The sequence below is a fragment of the Carassius auratus genome, chromosome 23 (assembly GCF_003368295.1).
Source record: "Carassius auratus strain Wakin chromosome 23, ASM336829v1, whole genome shotgun sequence".
Taxonomy (NCBI): Eukaryota; Metazoa; Chordata; class Actinopteri; order Cypriniformes; family Cyprinidae; genus Carassius; species Carassius auratus.
In genome coordinates this window covers 4,541,373-4,560,386 of record NC_039265.1, presented here as the reverse complement: position 1 = coordinate 4,560,386, position 19,014 = coordinate 4,541,373, and the positions used below count along the sequence as shown (strand labels likewise).

Sequence of the window (19,014 nt, the reverse complement as noted above, 5' to 3'; positions counted from 1 at the left end):
TTCATCATGATGAAAAATCTGAAAGATTATGCATTTAAATACAATCTTGAATTTATAAAAAAAATTGAATAATGACAATGCATCTATGTGGTACCTGTTAAATGTTTCCTAACTACAGTTTGTAATCAGTTATATATTTTAATAATGTTTATAATTATTAAGTTATACGTTTTCTTTAATGCTCTCTAATATATTATTCTTTTTTATATGGAAAGCAATGGTTAAAAGAACCTAAAACAGCCAAAAATCATAGTCTTTTTTTCATTTGTTCTCTTTTAACTACTGTCTTTGTTATTTAACAACCAGGGTTCTAATGATCTTGGACAATCTGTAATTTTAACAGGGTTTGTTACATATAGACCTGGAAAATTCATGAAATTTCATACATTAAATTTTTTTATAAAGCTGTATATTTTACTGGCTAGAAATGGCTATTTAGAAGGAAAAAATCATTATAAAACCTGTAGTCCCAAGCTATAAAAGTCATGAAGAGCATTCAGTTATTGGAATCATGACATTTTCATTTCAATTATAATTATTTTATATCATTGTTTTAAATATTTTGCCACTCGTTGTTTCTGTAAATGAATAGTATATCAGAAGTAAAGGCCTTTAAATATTGTCTTTGACCAAGTGGATCCTTGAAGTAAAACGTTGAGCAAAAAGTGGAAAAGTCATCAAAATGTTCTGAATGTGTAAACACCCTGATATACACACAATTTTAGCTTAATAGCTGTGAATTCTGACGTGTTTCTGATTTGTTTGTGCAGCTTGAGAAAGCCAAAGAGCAGGAACAGGATGATGAAGATCAGACTCAGACCCAGTCCTCTGAAAGCCCGCTCTCAGCCGCAGAGGGACCCAAGAAGCCCGGCCGCAGGAAGAAGGTCGCAGTATCACCAGCTGCAGAAGCGTTGGACCTGGAGAAGGCCAGTCCCATCAAGAAAGTGGCCCGGGCCCGCAGCAAAGCCAAGGCTCTGGCCAAAGCCCAGGCTCAAGCGGAGGCCGAAGCGCAGGCAGCACTGGCAGCAAAGAGGCAGGCGGAGCGGAGGGCGCAGGCTCAGAGACGAATGGAGGAGAGGAAGAGACAGCAGATGATCTTAGAGGAGATGAAGAAGCCTGCAGAGGACATGTGTCTCCCCGACCACACGGTGAGCGCGATGTGCTGAGGGATTCACACGTACTACACATGTAGCACTGTCACAAATCCTTGAATCGAGTATTCGATTTGTAAAAAATTGCATTTTGCCCATGTCGAGTAACAGGCAGAACACCAGAAGTGGCACACTCCATGGATGAAAATCTGTGAAATGCTTTATTATTCCGTTTTCCAAGGCTGTGTGATATGTTAAACCCATTTAAAAATCATAACGCAAAATGCTATTGTGAATTCACAAACGCTATGATTCAGTTAAATATGTTATGCAGGTTTAATACATGCCTTTTTATTATTAACATGCATGTAGTTTACATAAGTGCATTTCTGAGCAGCTCCGTTCACAGTAAATGCTGCTCCACACAAACTGTTATCATTTCATGTGTTGAGCATCTTAAACCGTGGCTGTAGCATTTCTGTCGTAAAGAAATGGCCAAATATGAAAAATCTTGTGGACATTTTAATTAAATGTTGTGCAGTCAATATTAGACAAGGATTAGATTGCGCAGGAAAGTGTAAAAATAATAGTTTATTATAATTTAATGCTTAATGTAATGTTACATTGCTTCATTGCTGTTAAACTATGTCTTTTAAGTAGAGGCTATTGTATTTTAAAGGCTATTGTCTGCGCTGGTCTGTTTTTACAAAAAAAAAAAAATAATTGTAATTATCCGACTACTTGATTAATCGATAGAATAATCGACTGATTTCTCGATTTACCAAAATCATCGATAGTGACAGCCCTATACAGAAGTTTCCTCACTTGCCAAAGTTTACTTTGGAAACCACTTTGATACTTTTAGTGAGTTTTTTTGGGTTAATATTTCCATTTGAAGTATCACCAAGCCAGTATTCTTCACAAAAGCGATGTCTGCCATTGTTAAACACAGTGTCGTAATAACCAGAGCAATATGATGACATTTACAGAGTCATGTGATTTGCCTTCTCACACTAAAAGAGATGTTAGGGTTAACTTTTATTGGTGCTCCACTCTGCCACTCCACACCAGTTGACACACACACACACACACAAATTAAACATACTGTTGATATCTTTCATTTGAGGGACCTGTACTCGTCTTCTATCGTTTATTTTTTCTAAATGTGTCACTGAATGTTGGATAATGAAAGTGTGCTGTCTTATCTGGGACGGTTTATTCCATTACTCATTGAGTGGTCTTCTCTCTCCCTCTGTAGCCCCTCCCACAGTTGACACGGATACCAGGATTGGTGCTTTCGGGTTTGGCTTTCTCCAATTGTTTAAGGGTGGTTGAGTTCCTGCATGGTTACGGGAAGATTCTGGGGCTCCAGGTGCCCAAGGATATTCCCAGCCTGAGCGTGCTGCAGGAAGGGCTCCTCGGCATGGAGAAGAGCCAAGGAGAGCTCCTGGACCTGCTCATTAAACTGGTGGAGGCCGCTCTGCACGATCCGGGACTGCCCTCATACTACCAGGTTTGCCTTTGTTTTGAGTCATATCAGTTAGGGATGGGACAATAAATCAATCATGATGCATTCGGAAATCTCAGAATCGATGCAGCTCTAATATCAGTGCATTAAGTTGTTTTCTATTCATAATAGTATCAAAGAAGTCTAGAACTCTAAAGCAACTTTGAACTTGGACAAAATGACTTAATAACTAACCCTAACTAAACATTAATGGAAAACAGCCTTAAAAAAACTACAAGAAACCATATCCACAGCACATTAAACTTTTGAAGTCTTATTATATATTAACAATGCATATTCATTGGGATATAACGTAGGGTGGGTTTCACCCTAAATTTAAGGCACGTGATTGTCAGTGATTTAATGAGGGCTGGTTGTGTCTCAGTCTGTGAAGATCCTGGGGGAGAAGCTGGTGGATCTGGAGCTGAGCCACAGCACTGTGTCCGAGGTGCTGCGGATCTTTCTGGAAGCCCATGGCTTTGAGTTGGAGGTGTGTAACAGTCTCCGTACAAAGAGCTTCCAGACCCTCAAACCCGACGCCAAAGCCTCCATACTGGCCTTCCTGGTGGAGGAGCTCAACGCCAGCAACATAATCACCAGGTCAGCAGGAATTCAAATCACATTAACAGCGTATTTTCAGAGTTTTGTAGATCTGCGTGTGTAAACAGCATTTTCATTTTCCAACCGTTCTGTTCCTGCAGGGAGATTGATAACACGCTAGAGAATATGGCAACCTACAGGAAAAACAAGTGGATTATAGAAGGCAAACTACGCAAGTAAGAACCCTGCTTCTTATCTGGACAGCTTACGGTGTGAACCAGTATGCTTGATATCAAAATTTGGGCAACACTTTATAGTTCTTTTTTTAGTTCTACTATAGTTTTTTTTTTTTACTAGTTCTTAACTAGCTGATAATTGGCATGCATAGGCTGTTACTACACACACACACACACACACACGCATACACTAGTGATGCGCGGGTCGTCTCATAACCCGCAGGTCGGGTTGGGGCGGGTTAAGAAATTGGCACTTTTAAGAAATTGCGGGGCAGGTCACTAAAAACTAAAATTTCAAAAATCAATTTATTGTGCGTGGAATTTAGTGGTGGGAATTTTGATTATTTCAAGAGATTCGTTGATTTTCAGTTCGTTCACCAAAAAGATTCGTTCACTGATTTGTTCAGTGACCATTTCTTCATATTATACACAAATACGCCAGCAGTTGGCGAAAAAGAGTGTCTTATGTGTAAGGGCTTAAGTCAACGAACGTATTGACAAAAACTGATTTGGCTTTATTAAAGTTTGTGCATGATCGCATTAAATAAATAGTCTAAATAAGTTGTTCAGGTGAACTAAGTGCAAGGTTTTCTTGCACAATTAAACATTTTAATTGTTTGGTCAGACTGTTCATATATAATATATTAATATTAATAAATCGTGGATTAAACGTGGAGTTATGTTATGTATGCTAAATATGAAAACAAGCGTATGTGCACCAATAACTGCGCTTTGTATCTGCGGATTGCTGATCGAGATTTACATGCTTGGTTCACTGACCATGTATACTCATTCATTTCATTCACGGACGAGCTGTGTATCAGTTCTTTCAACTCTTTCACCTACGAGAAGATCGTATTCATTCAACAAATCATATGCCTCGTCAAATCTTAAGTAACTCTTTGACAGGATGAAACCGTTCACAGAGCTGTTCACGAGCTGCGCATGCTCTGCTAATAACGCTGAGCTCGTGCGCTGCTGTGGAGGGAGGAACTTCAGGGAATGAGAAATATGAGTCAGTGGATTACATGAACGAGAACGATTCGTTCACCTAAAATATTTGTTCACGAACGAACCATCACAAGTGTAATTCCCTATAGCCTATATTAAATATTTGGAATATTTTCATATTTTATTGGGTTCTTTGATAAGGTTACAAGACGAATGTCTAAGTAGCAACGTAACTTCCGTGATGTCCCCGATGTGCGGAAAAGTGGGACCCGCGGTTTGGAAAAAAAGCTGATCCGCGCATCACTAGCATGCGCTTATATATATATTTTTTGTGATCCTTGTTTGTTTTGAAAAGTTAAACTGAGAACTGTTCTTCAGAAAAATCCTTCAGCTCCTGCAGATTCTTCAGTTTTCCAGTTTCTTTGCATATTTGAACCCTTTCCAGCAGTGACTTCATGATTTTGAGATGTATCTTTTCACACTGAGGACAATCGAGGCACTCAAACACAACTATTAAAAAAGGTTCAAACATTCACTGATGCTCCAGAAGGAAACAATATGCATTAAGAGTTCATTCGAAGGTCAAGGTTAAATATACTTTATTTGTTTTCCGGGAAACATACAAGTATCTTCTGTTGCTTACAAAGGGCAGAACTAAATGGGAAAAAAAATAATATTTCAACAAAATAAGAAAAATTTGGCCATCTTCATCGTGGTCAAATCATCATCATCTTAATGCATCTTTTTATCCTTCTGGAGCGTCAGAGAATGTTTGAACCTTTTTTAATAGTTGTGTTTGAATAGTGCCTCGATTTCCAAATGTAGTTGTTTGAGGAAGGCTTTAAGACCAAGCAGAATCCTCTGCACCCAGGTTCAGCGTCCGCGTTTTGATTTGACACAATCAGTTTGAGAGGATACAACTTATTGATCATGAGCCCAACATTTAGCAAGGCAGGAAAACATTCAGTTTACCCGAAGGAAGATTTCACTGTAAGTTAATGCTGTTTAAATAGAGGAGAAAAAATAAATTAAAAAAAATAAAACCCTAATGTAGGCTATTCTTAAACTTGGAGCTCATTATATATAAGTACAAATCCAAACACCAGAAGCAACCTACACTCAGTGTTCTTTCATTGAAAAGTATGCATTTTATTCAGTCACAGACTATATGGTTGAAATAATATTTTAGTTCGAAACTTTAAGTGCCATTGTTTAAAAAAATGCTTTATTGACTGACGTTTCATAGACCTTTAGTTTTTTTTCTTGAATATTAGATTCAACTTGAATCTCAATACTATAAAACTGACTTAAAAATCTCAAGGAGTTTATAAGTTGAAACGGGTGAGAATGTCAAAGTGCATGTTAAATAGCCTAAATGAACTTGTGTCTTGTATAACAGAAGACCTCGATTGCATGTTACCATGAAACAATATTAACTATTCCTGTATTATAGTCACATTTTATTCAGATAAAGACAATGTAACACTAATTTTACTTACTACACATGAATACAGCATAGTGGCAAACCTGATATAAAAGTTTAAAAATTTAACAAATGAAGCAGTGAGATTCTCTGAAGTGTGTAGGTGTAGACGTTTATTAGATACTGTCAAGATAAAAGTCGTTTCGACATAGTGGCTGAACATAATTTTTTTTGGCTGATGCTGATAATAATAAAAAAACAAACCAAAAAAAAACACACGCAAACTATAGGCCTTGGTAGTATATTGGATGATCACTAGATTTTCCCCAGAGCTAATGGCTTGGATTATTTCTTTCTGAATCTAGTTACTCACATTGATGAGGCAAACGTACTATGGTGTAGACACTGAAATAATGCTGCATGTGTGAGGAGGGTTTGGACCAGTCTCATCAATGTGTGTGTGTGTGTGTGTGTGTGTCCGAGCAGACTGAAGGCTGCGCTGATGCGGAAGACGGGACGTCCGGAGGAGGAGCTGTGCTTCGAGGAGCGCCGGCGCAGTGCTCGTGTGGGCGGGGCCGAGGAGGAGAGCATCGAGGAGAGCTGTGTGCTGGAGAGAGGGAGCCGCCGCAAGGCCAAAGAGGAACCCAAACACCCCGAGGTACAGGACCTCTGCCAAACCAGAGCTGCGCTCATATTATTCAGAGCACTTCATGCCAGTGGTTTAAAGCTATGTTCACAGCCGCATGGTCAAGCTATGTGCCACAGTCAAAATCTGCTCCATGAGAGAGACACTGTGTACTGACTGCAGCCGCTCTGAATCAGTGAAATGATACAATTAATCAAGAACAGCCATCTACTAAACATTTCCTGAGTGAGAGCTGTCAGTTCAGGGAAACGGGCTGTGTCTCGACTTCCTTAGACCTAAAATGTGATTATATGAGACTATCAAAACTGAGTCCCTTCAGTTTCGGAGCTTAATGGATGGCTTCCCAAACTGGGATTCACGAGGGAACTGCACGGGGGGTTCATAAAGTAATGAAACGCTTATAATAATTTAAATATAAAAAAAAATAAAAAATCTGAATAAAACATAACAAATATTGTTTATTTTAATGTCATGGTACCATTAACCAACACTAGAGACGTATAATGTGTATTATATTATGTGTTAATATTGTACGTTTGTCTTGTTTTCTTGTAGATTGAGAGTCCCAATAGCTGCAGTGTTGCTGAGCTGGAGCGTCAGATTGATAAGCTGACCAAGGTAAAATATCTAGATTTAATAACTGATGAAAAAAATCAGATTGCAAAGCAACTTCAAAAGCTTTTTAAAGTGATGTGAAACAAACTCTTTATTTTGAGTAACAATGTGTGCTTGTGTCCACAGCGGCAGGTGTTTTTCCGTAAGAAGCTGCAGCAGTCGTCTCATTCGATGCGGGCCGTGTCTCTGGGGCAGGATCGGTACCGCCGCAGGTACTTGCTGTTGCCTTACATGGGATGCGTCCTCGTGGAGGGAGCCGAGGACATCCTGGGTGAGTGGAAGCTCCCAGCATGCAGTTTGTCTGGTGTCTTGCACATTATTATTACTAACGCTGCATGATTTGGGAAAAAAGAAATCCAATAAATAAAAAAATACTGAATATATTTTTTTCCTACCTATTTTAATTGCAAAAAAAAAAAAAATCTGTACTTGTTTGTATGTCTGCACAATTTGCCAATTTTTGTTATTTTGTATTTATTATTATTGCTATAAAATAATTAACAACAATATTTTTTTATAATAATAATAATAATAATGATGATGATAATAATTATCATTATCATTAACAGTAGTATTAACAAATTAACTACATAAGAAACATTGCTATTATAATTTTATTTACAATGAGATGCATTTATTTTATTTGTATCAGTATTAATACATGTGTATATAAGATTGGTAACAAATAGGGCTGCACAATTAAGTCTTAAAATTAAGTAATTAGTAATTAATTTCTTAACATTTAAGACATAATTGTGCAGCCCTACTTATTACCAATCTTAATGTTTAAAATGCAATTTAATAAAAGAAAATTGTTGGGCTGCACAAATTTTAGTGATGGTGATATTAACTGTAATAATAAATAATATAATAATTATTAGTAGTAGTTGTCATTGTACTAAATATAAAAAAACAGAAATCTGATTTGTAATATTCCATTGTAAAATAAAACAATTGTAAAATGTATGTAAAATACAATAGTTTATGGTTTTCTGTTTTTTCTGATTCATGTGTGAATATTGTTGTGTTGCCCTACTCGTTCCCCATATTAATGAGCAGTTACCTCTTGCTTGTGTTCAGCCTCTGATGAAGTGACAGTCAGCGATGAGCCTGTGACTTATGTGAAGGTCATAACTCCAGTGAAGAGCGAGGTTAAAGCTGAGCCTCCCCTCTCTCCGGCTTTCACCGCATCTCTCCCGTCTTCTCCTCGAGCGTCCCAGCTTACCCCCACAGAGGCGGATCCCCTCCCCGGCGAGGCCTCTCTGATGAGCAGCCATCGAGGACGGGGACGCCCACGCAAGATCAAACCTGAAGTGGAGCTCCACCTCCGAGAGGCCAAGAACCGGCGGCGGCGCCGCAGCAGCAGATCAGCAGCTGAGGATTCGACTCTCAGCTCTCCTGTGCAGGATCCCCCTCAGCTCTCTTTCCAGACGCCTCTCGAGCAGCCACAGGACACAGAGGCCGACAGCAGCGCCCCGATCACAGCGTCAGGAGCCGGTCAGGGCGAGGATAACAGCCAGCCGGAGGACAGCATGAGGGAGCAGGCAGAGAAACAAGGCCAGTGGTTCAATCTGCTGCCTAAGGAGCCGTGCGACGAGGCGTCGATCTCTCAGCCATGTGAGAACACACCTGCGCCCGCTTCATCACCCCCTGAAGACACTCCAGCACCCCCCGATACTGACCCGCTCGCTCCTGCTCCACCACAGCCTCCGACAACACAGGTTCACCCTTTAATAATATGTGACCTTGGACCACAAAACCAGTCATGAGGGTCAATGTTTGGAAATTGGAAGTTAATACTGATTTCTACTGAATAAATTAGCTTTCCATTGATGTATGGTTTGTGATGATCGGGCAATATTTGAAAATCTGGAATCTGAGGATGCGAAAAAAATCGGAATACTGAGAAAATCGGCTTTTAAAGTTGTCCAAATGAAGTTCTTAGCAAAGCATATTACTAATCAAAAATTACGTTTTGATATATTTATGGTAGGAAATGTACCCAATATCTTCATGGAACATGATCTTTAATGAATATCCTAGTGATTTTTGGCATAAAATAATTTTTTACAATTTTGACTCATACAATGTGTTGTTGGCTATTGCTACAAATAAACTGAATGTCAAAGTTTTATCCTTCTGATCGCTTCCCTCTTTGTTCTTAACTGCAGATGGAAGCTGCTCCTCTTCCTCAGGTGTGCTCCACTCCAGCTCCCAGGGCCGTGAGGAGGCGCAGGAGGAGCAGCGGGACGTCCCGAGCTCACGCTCGCTCCAGTGCGGCGAAGAGGCGTGGCAGACCTCCCTCCAATCTCTTCCAAGAGGTGCAGCTGAAGTACTTCACGCAGCTGGTGGTGAAGCCTATTCCGTTAGGTGAGTGACTCATGCTGGACTGAGATGAAATGTGTTTATGGCCCTCTCTAGTGTTCTTGGATCATTTAAGTTTCTCCAAGATTTGTGTCAACTTGATATGATACTTCAAAAGAAGTAAGATATAATACTTCACAAGCTTCACTAATGTCTTACAGATCTGAGCAGAATCAAATCCCATGTGAAGAGTTTTATCTTCATGCCAAGTTCTCTCTTTCTCTGTCGTACAGAAATGGTGAAGGGCTGGTGGTGGATCAGAGAACCGGAGGAGCTGACAGCCATTCTGAGCGCCCTCCATCCTCGAGGCATCCGTGAGAAAGTGCTCCACAAACACCTCTCCAAACACATGGAGCATATGTCTGAAGTCTGCTCGCGGCCCGTCACCGGTGAGGAGCAGCAGCTCATACAGAGAGGGCTGGAGAGGGTGGGCAGCAGCATGTTCATTGCCTTGTTTTGCATCGTTTCCTCTCAGATCCCATCTTCCAGATGACGGTGGAGGACGGCCATGCCCTGCTGGAGGCGTCTAAACAGGTGTGGAGTGAGCAGGAGAGGGCCTTGCAGCTAGACATCCATGTTCTCCAGTGTGTGGAAGATCTGGAGCAGAGGGTGGTCGGGGCAGACCTTCAGCTCAAGGTAAAGAAAACCTGTTCAGCAGATTCAAAAGCCACTTATTGTAATCAGAGTATTGTAAGGTCTTGCTCCATTTGTGACCACAGGGTGGCACTGTTAATGCTGTATGTAGTGCACACAAGCATGCTCACTTTATCACCGTGTCCACAATCTTTCTCTCCAGATGACCATTCCCGGTGTGGAGAGTGAAAGTGAGGCCAGTGAGGAATCGTCAAGCTCTCAGTTCCAGGTAATGAAAACCACACACTCAAGTGCTCTGTTTTGAGTCTATTAATGCTAACAAGTAGAGGAACACGCTCAGTGAGTTACTCATAATGAATGTGACACAACCTGATGGGTTGCTCAGAGTGCTTCAATTAAAAGTAAACTGTAAGAGTTAAAGGGTTAGTTCACCGAAAAATGAAAATTATGTTATTAATAACTCACCCTCATGTCGTTCCAAACCCGTAAGACCTCCTTTTATCTTCGGAACACAGTTTAAGATATTTTAGATTTAGTCCGAGAGCTCTCAGTCCCTCCATTGAAGCTGTGTGTACGGTATACTGTCCATGTCCAGAAAGGTAAGAAAAACATCATCAAAGCAGTCCATGAGACATCAGAGGGTCAGTTAGAATTTGTTGAAGCATCGAAAATACATTTTGGTCCAAAAATAACAAAAAACTATGACTTTATTCAGCATTGTCTTCTCTTTCCTGTCGGTTGTGAGTGTAACTGTTGATGTATGATGCTGCTGACGTTTTCTTTGTTTTTTTTTGTTTTTTTGTAGTTATGTTTTTGAATTATCCTATGTTGCACCTGACATCAAATTGTAGTAATATTTACACTGGACCTTTGTCCTGGTTTAGATGTACACCCCTCCCGAGGCGGACTCCACGCGGGAGGACCTGCAGTATTACGAGCACGAGCTTGACCCCAAGGACGACTGGATGGTCAAGACCAAGAGGGAATGGTCCGACCTCCTGCGAGTTCCCAGCAACCCCCTGGACCTGGCCGTCCTCCGCTTGACTAATCTGGAGCGTAACATCGAGCGCCGCTATCTGAAGGAGCCGCTGTGGAACCTGTCCGAGGTGGTGCGCCTGGCTCCTCTCACCCCTCCCCCCGGCGGGGAGGAGGTCCCGCTTGATGCTGTCAGGTGGGTCAGAGTTAGGCTCTTTGGGTGATAAAGTGAAAATGGTCTCCAAAGCATCACTTCAGCCTTCATCAAAACAAATAATTGTCCCAAATTCTACAGTACATTATATGCACTCTAGAGCATATCAGTCATGTGTGTGTGTGCCTCTGTAGCTTGGAAAGTGAGATCACACCCAGGTTGAGGACGTGGCGGCAGGCCCTGGACCGCTGCCGCAGTGCGTCTCAACTCTCTCTCTGTCTACTGCAGCTGGAGAAGGCCATCGCCTGGGAAAGATCCGTCGTCAGAGTGGTGAGAGCACACACACAGAGGCTGAACTATTATCATATATTACACACAGTCCTGGACGACGTGGCCAAAGTTTACATTACAGTATATTTCCTATTTACAGTGTATTTTGGTTGAGATGATTTAATTCCGATATCAATATATATCTGTATCACTTATAGTCCAGTGCGACTTATGTTTTTTTCCTCGTCATGACGTATTTTTGGACTGATGCGACTTATACTCAGGTGCGACTTATAGAAAAATACAGTGTATATATATGTATAGATATGTAAACACACCATATTTTTCAGACTATAAGTCGCACCGGAGTATAAGTCGCAGGACCAGCCAAACTATGAAAAAAAAAAAGTGACTTATAGTCCGGAAAATACGGTATATATATAAAACAGCCAAGAACGCCCATAAAACTTCTGAAAAAATGTACTTGCCAAGTCTATGAAAACTCCTATAAAACTATAACATTTTAGAAATAAAAACAGTACAGATAAATGAATGCTCACTTTTAGTTTTTAGCCTTTATACAAACAAAAAAATGTGAAATCTCTATCATATAAACTCTCAAGGTTATTGCACACAGCATCGAGCCAAACTTTTGGATGTTGAAAAATAAATATGACCTCACATTGCCAATCACGTTTACACGCTGCTTCGGAAATGTTTCATTCGTCATAAAAAAAAATAAAAAAAAAGGGCCAGTTTAGTTTTTCTGCGTTTTCGCATCCGTAGCAAGCATTTTGAAAGGAAAAACAAATACAAAAAATTAATATGCAAAATTTGGGACTCCAGGACCTTCAGACTCACCTTATTAATTTCAATATATTTAACATTATAACACAGGCTGATTATTCTTGTAGATTAAAACAAAAGTGCTTTATCCAGGATAAAGAATATTAAAAGTGCTCAGAGTCGCTGCAGGATACAGACAGAGCTACAGCAATAACACATGTTGCAGGAGAAGGGCTTATTGAAAAAGCAGACTCTGCCAGCAGGAGGCGCTGTGAGAGCAGCAGAACCAGCGGTGTCCTGGGTAACGCCTGTAAACAGATCAGCTCCACACATGAGCACTGCTTTATCAGATCAAATGAACATGACATGGAAACGTTTCTGAAGACAGTCCTTCAAAAATACATTCATGTAAAAATACTTGTAAAAATACACCGCTTTTTGATTCTGAAAGGTGGAGCGCTCATTATTATTCAACAAAGTCAAACTGTTCTAAAGCCTTTTGGAAAATCTATTTGTGCAGTCAGTGTCGATACTGTGGCAGGCACAAATAAATCAATGAATGGGAAACACTGGTAGTGTTTATCGAAATATCAGAAATGTGTTTAAAAATCATATAACTTTTAATGATTTTTTTTATTGCAATACATATGGAAATTGGATTATTGTATAGCCCTGACAGATATCACTAAAATAGGCATCTTGAGAAATCACTTCTTTGTGAAATGGCTATTGTATATGCAGTGTTGCTCTCTAACCATAAATGTTTATTTCTAATTATTAAAAGCATTAACGTTTTTAAAATGTAATAATTTATTAAAGGGGTCATGTGATGCTTTTTTTTAAAAGATCATTATTTTGTGTTTTTGGTGTAATAGAATATGTTGACATGCTTTAATGTTCAAATGTTTAAATGAGGCAACTTCAGCGTGTGCAACATGTTTGCAACTTCACCGATCCTTTTTATGCACCAAGAGCTTGTAACACTAACAAGTTACAACAAAAATGAAATTTGAAGGGCTTTTTAAAATGATTTACAGTTATAAATCAGTTGTAATGATGATTTTATTTATTATTATTCTAGAATTAATATGCACATTTACCCTATAAAAAAATATTTGTTACAATTTCTTCAACTGAAACTAAACTTTAATTTTGCTGGGTTGACTTGAAGACCCTTTAAGTTCGATTAGAAGGGACTCTCAGAGCAGCTCTGGAGTCCATTTCTTCGTGTCCTCATTCATTCAGACAGACACTGAAAATGTGACACATTCTATGATGTTATGTATTCTCAGTCATCGAGCTGTAGTTTTGTATAAACTGGTGTTGGTGTCCCCAGACGTGTCAGGTTTGCCGCAAGGGTGATGATGATGAGTACCTGCTCTTGTGTGACGGCTGTGATCGTGGCTGTCACATGTTCTGCCTGAGGCCAAAGGTCATGCAGGTGCCAGAAGGTGATTGGTTCTGTCCCACCTGCGTTGCCAAGGTAATGTGATCAAGATCTTTAACCATCCAGCTTCTATTTTTGCCCAATCTCTTTCATATTAATTTCTGAATTGTATATTTCTCTTTGCCTATGCTTCTAAGAAAACTAAGAATCAGAATTTTGCAGGAAAACGGTGAAGCTCCGAGATCACAGCGTTCATCGCGGAAAAGATCAAAGGCACAGAAAAAGCGTCTTGCGGAGGATAGTTCAGACGAGGATGATGGGTACAGACGAGGCATGACCACACGACAAAAAGACACTCCAGCTTCCTCAAGTGGGACGAGCATCTCACCCTCCAAACGCAGACGGATGGCCACACGAAACCAGCCTGACCTCACCTACTGCGAGTGAGTCTGCAGTACTTTCAAAACACAGCAAGCTTTTATTAACAGTTAATAGCTTTTATTATTATTAATTTTAGAATGGTTTTTAAGTGGCACTTTATATGTTAGTGGTTTGCCTGGACGTGATGTGAAAACATCTGTTCTCATGATTTGAAAATGCGTGTTGGTGCATCTCCGAGCCGAGTCTGAATGAATTCACTGTGTGGAATGATTAGTGGCCGTCGTGGAGTAATGAGCGAGCTGTTTGATGTGCTGTAGGATCATTCTGATGGAAATGGAGTCTCACTCAGACGCCTGGCCTTTCCTGGAGCCGGTCAATCCCCGCCTGGTGCCGGGCTACCGACGCATCATCAAGAACCCCATGGACTTCCTCACGATGAGGGAAAGACTTCTGCAGGGAGGGTAAGAGACCCTGTGTCCGGGTCAAGGCTGATCTCAATATTACAGCAGTGTTGAGTCATGAACTGTACCCAGAAATGTTTTATTAAAGCTTAGATTTAATTTAATACATTTTTATAAAAAAAAAAATTAACTTTATATATTTTATAATTCTTTTTTACTAGAATTTGTTAATAATTATAACTTATTTGATAACTAATTCATATTTTTTCCACTAGCATTTATAGGTTCAGAAATCACAATTTAGATGTTTTATAAGTTTGTACATTACATTTACATAACTGGATTTGCTGTAACTATCTTCTCTTTATTCTCATAGTATTACAACTTTATTCTCAAAACATTTAGACTTTATTCTCGTAGTATTACGACTTTATTCTCAAAGTATTATGACCTTCATCTCTTAATAGTAGATTTTTTTTTTTTTTTTTTTTACGTGGCTCTAAAATGCCGTCGTACTATTTTCTCAAAGATCAATCAAAAAGACATTTAAAAACAGAAATGTTCAAGATCTCCAAAGTAGGTTTAAATATGAACTCAATATTTGTTTGGGGCTCCTTTTGCATGAATTACTGCTCTAATTTCCATGATACTTATTTATTTTTATTTATTTTTATATATATATATATATATATATATATATATATATATATATATATATATATATATATATATATATATATATATATATACACACACACACACACACACACGCAGATGGAGGGATGAATAGATCGATGTATAGATATAAACTATATTGAACAGAGGTTTACAGAATAAAAACTGTGGCTACATACATACAATTATAATTGAAGTTTTATGGATACAGCCTATGCAAAATCTCTGCTAATGTTGTAAACTATACAGGATGGCCAATTAAATTATATTAAAAATTAAATTTATGCATTTAGCAGACGCTTTTATCCATGTGTGCATTCAGGCTATCAATTTTCACCTTTCATGTGTCCCCGGGGAATCGAACCCACAACCTTGCGCTCGATAGCGCAATGCTCTACCAATTGAGCTACAGGAACACTATTGTAATAACAATTACTAGCACATTACTATAATATTAAAGCTTACAATTAACAACAGAGTCTAAACTGTTAAAATCAGTCACTATTTATTATTAAATGTAAAAAAACCAAAAAACACTTAAAAAGTAAAAAAAAACTTTTTTTCTTTTTTTATGCAATGCAGTATTAAATGCATTAATAAAATTAATTCCGAATCGCCTCCGATAATGAAAACTATATTGCATAGCTTGTCATTGATGTCATTGGCTCTGTCTATTAAATGCCGCTCCATTTGAAAGCAAGTGATGGTGATTTAGCGGTCATCATCACAGAACCAGATTTACTGACTAGATTCGCATGATCAAATCGTTAGATATATCGGCCAGTCCTACTCTGAGCAATACATGGAATAAGCCTTCAGGGCTGAATCTGGAAGAGTCCAGATCTCTTTCATCTGTGTATCATTGTATTTTTTGCCTCTGTGGTGGAGTGAATCACCTGATTAGCATCTGTGTTTCCACCCATGTGTCTCAGGTACTGCAGCTGTGAGGAGTTTGCTGCCGACGCTCAGCTGGTCTTCAACAACTGCGAGCTCTTCAACGAGGACACGTCGGAGGTGGGCAAGGCCGGACATGCCATGCGGCGCTTCTTCGAGAACCGCTGGGCGGAGTTTTACGAGAACAAGGACAAATAGAGACGCCGCCCCCTGCTGCATGGGAGGAAGCACTCGTGCGCCACGCCCCTTTGATGCTCATTACTACTAAAAACTGTCTGGAGAGCCAGTCCTCCAGTCTCTGTATGCATACACGTGTAGATATATGTATAGATATGTTCTGTTGTTTTCTGTTTGTCCTCACCCGCCTTGATAAGCTTAAAGCATTTCTCCCTCACCTGGTATTACGGCGTATAAACGCCTCATAATCAGCTTCATCTGTCAATCCTTCGAAGTAGAAGTACTTCTTCAGGACTTGATCGGGTCACACTTGATGTCACGTGTCTCAGACACACCTCTATCAGGACGATCTCACTCTTATCGACCATTTCACTCGAAGCCTTCTGCTCCATAATGTACAGGTCGTGGACCACCTGTGTCCCCTTGATTGAAAATGTAACGTGCTTTCGAGACTACAGGCGATTTCCTCAGTATATTTTTATTATATGCTATATATACACTTAAAGACAGAAAAAAATAATAGTCTGGATTATTTAATAGCAATAGACTGTAGTGATTCTGTACAGACCACGTCGTAGAGAGATGTATGGTGACTCATGAAATGGCCAGTAAACATACTTTATCACGTGTAACTCATCACGTCTTTTGCTTCTAGAGTATTGGTCTTATAAACTGGAGGATTGTCATCTTTTACTAGGGTATTTTTTCTGTCACGCCCCCCAAACCCAGAAAGAAATCAGTGTTTATTCATATGGATATCTAACGGCAGAACTGATGCACAGAAAGGCCAGTTTTAACTTTTCTTGTTTTTAAGCTCTGCTAGCTAGATGGCCGTTTTCAAAGCTTTTGCTTGATGTATGACTATTGTCTGTGGGGAAAAAAAAACAAACAAACAAAAAAAAAAACTTTAGACTGTATTGGTTTATATGGAAAGGAATTGTATGTACTTATGGCAGTATAGGTTTGTTTATCGACGGTTATTTTTCAACGGAACAATGTCTCTTCAGTATGATTGATCTGCTTTACCCTTGGTTTTCATGAACATGGCAATTTGTTGGGTGTTGAAACCTCCACGTCCTCAGATGTCTAGACTGTTTTATGTGTTTTAAGGATTTGTGTGTGTGTTTGAACCTGGACCAACTCCCTTAAAAAGGACTTTTTTTTTTTTTTTTTTTTTACACTCGTCTTTTGACATTATGTTTTCTCAAATGAAAATGCCTTGCATCATTACTGGTGTAACTGACGCATAGGAATTCCCTTAGTTCTTCATGTTCTTCGTGCACTGAGTAGAGGAGCGCAGTAGAGCACACTATTCATGTTCAGTTGCCATGTTTTCATACACTGAACTCGATCCGTGTAGTAGGCAGTGCGTCATTCACTGTGTGTTGCTCATCATACAAAAGGGACATATTTGCTTGTTTTTTTCTTTTTTTTACAGACGGTAAAACATGTAGACAGTACAAGAAAACTCAACCAAATGTGGTGTCTAGTGAATTTTTAATAATGTACAGTTTTTGTGACTTTAAATTTGTTCCTTTCTATATTTTTAGGATCAGTATATCGTTTTTAAGAGGCGACATTAAATGACCATGTTGTTTCAAGGTAATGTAACACACGTGCATCTGTAGAATGTACTGTAAGCGCAAATAAAACCCAACTAGTAGACGAAAACGGGTCTCTTTTAATGTGTTTATAAACTGGATTGTGTCTAGTAATGAAGTTTTAAGTTGATTTGAAAGGAAATGTAGGGAAAATATACACAATAAATGTATTAATTATATTTAAGATTAATGAATAATAAATAGTTATTAAGAATAAATGTTTGATATCTGACTAAATGAAGTATTGTGACACTTTCTGATTGTCAAGCATTAGTGTTTAATATGGTTCTTCTTCATACCTGTGTTAATTTGAGGAAATCTGTCTTTATCCATCCACTAAAATCATGTGGACACAAATGGCTTAGAAACATGAAGTCAGCTCTGGAAAAAGCTGCAGCATTCAGTGTTTTGTTGTTTAATGAAATGAAAAGGATTTGTGACTTAAGACTTAGGTTTCCAAACACTTGGAATCTCTTGATCTTACTCTAGTTTTAACTTCACTCTTACTAACCCTGTTTTTGCCGCCTCTGTCCTGCTCTTTTCTAGTAACTCTTAGCTGGCAGTTTGGTGCTGTGTGATGCACTTGTGTGCGGTTCCAGCTGCTGCTGTGTGTGTGTGTGTGTGTGTACCGTAGGTGTCAGCATTCTGTGTGTGGAAAAAAGTTGTGCAGGCGGGTTTCTACACTGTCAAATTGACCTCCCCTCGCTGGCCTACGCCTGGTTTAGGTTCATAAAAGAGGGGATCACAGCTCCACAAACCAGCAGCGTGAAGTGGATTACAGACGGGACAAACACACACACACACACACACTTTGCTCCCCTGACCTCTCCAAGGCAATACTGACCTTGATCTAGTCTGAGAAGTTCAACTTTCACTCTGACCTGCAGTCAACTGTTATGTCAACCATATTCACCCCAGAAGTGTGTTGAGACGAGACTATTTCATCATTATTTGCACATTTTCTTCACAACTGATCATAGTCTCGGGAGAATCTCATGAAAACGTGTCAAGAACTTGTCAATGTCCGGGTTATATTTCACCCCAAATACAAATTGAATGGTAATTGATTGATGTGGGTCGGAACTGATCAAATGTGCTTGGAAAAAATATGATCAGAATACCAGCGTGCCTAGTAATTATGCACACACTGTAAGTTAACAGAAATGAATCAATGAATGAATTGATGAATGAGATTAAACTGAACTAAAAGCCCTCTCAGTCCAAAGGCCAACAGAAGGTCCTGATCTGAAACGGGCCACTTTAAAGAGTCATCTAGCATCATGATAGGTGTCATGGCATCTGAATCAGGCCGTCACCGTGGCGATGGTCACAGTACTTCACAAGCA

General features: G+C 39.3%; 1 protein-coding gene across 2 annotated transcripts in view; it reads left to right on the top strand.

Moving 5' to 3' along the window:
• The window catches only part of baz2a (bromodomain adjacent to zinc finger domain, 2A), a 29,465-nt gene extending 11,727 nt beyond the window's left edge, over window positions 1-17,738 (top strand). For both annotated transcript variants that reach the window (XM_026199328.1, XM_026199327.1), the window contains exons 13-30: window positions 771-1,148; window positions 2,350-2,604; window positions 2,984-3,198; window positions 3,300-3,374; window positions 6,235-6,406; window positions 6,950-7,012; window positions 7,136-7,280; window positions 8,090-8,730; window positions 9,181-9,379; window positions 9,607-9,762; window positions 9,849-10,009; window positions 10,170-10,235; window positions 10,852-11,138; window positions 11,291-11,426; window positions 13,489-13,635; window positions 13,762-13,982; window positions 14,238-14,381; window positions 15,929-17,738. In XM_026199328.1, coding sequence (XP_026055113.1) covers window positions 771-1,148; window positions 2,350-2,604; window positions 2,984-3,198; window positions 3,300-3,374; window positions 6,235-6,406; window positions 6,950-7,012; window positions 7,136-7,280; window positions 8,090-8,730; window positions 9,181-9,379; window positions 9,607-9,762; window positions 9,849-10,009; window positions 10,170-10,235; window positions 10,852-11,138; window positions 11,291-11,426; window positions 13,489-13,635; window positions 13,762-13,982; window positions 14,238-14,381; window positions 15,929-16,088 — 3,621 coding nt within the window. In that variant the 3' untranslated portion in view covers window positions 16,089-17,738. The remainder of the gene's footprint in view (window positions 1-770; window positions 1,149-2,349; window positions 2,605-2,983; window positions 3,199-3,299; window positions 3,375-6,234; window positions 6,407-6,949; window positions 7,013-7,135; window positions 7,281-8,089; window positions 8,731-9,180; window positions 9,380-9,606; window positions 9,763-9,848; window positions 10,010-10,169; window positions 10,236-10,851; window positions 11,139-11,290; window positions 11,427-13,488; window positions 13,636-13,761; window positions 13,983-14,237; window positions 14,382-15,928) is intronic.
• Window positions 17,739-19,014: the final 1,276 nt, after the last annotated feature.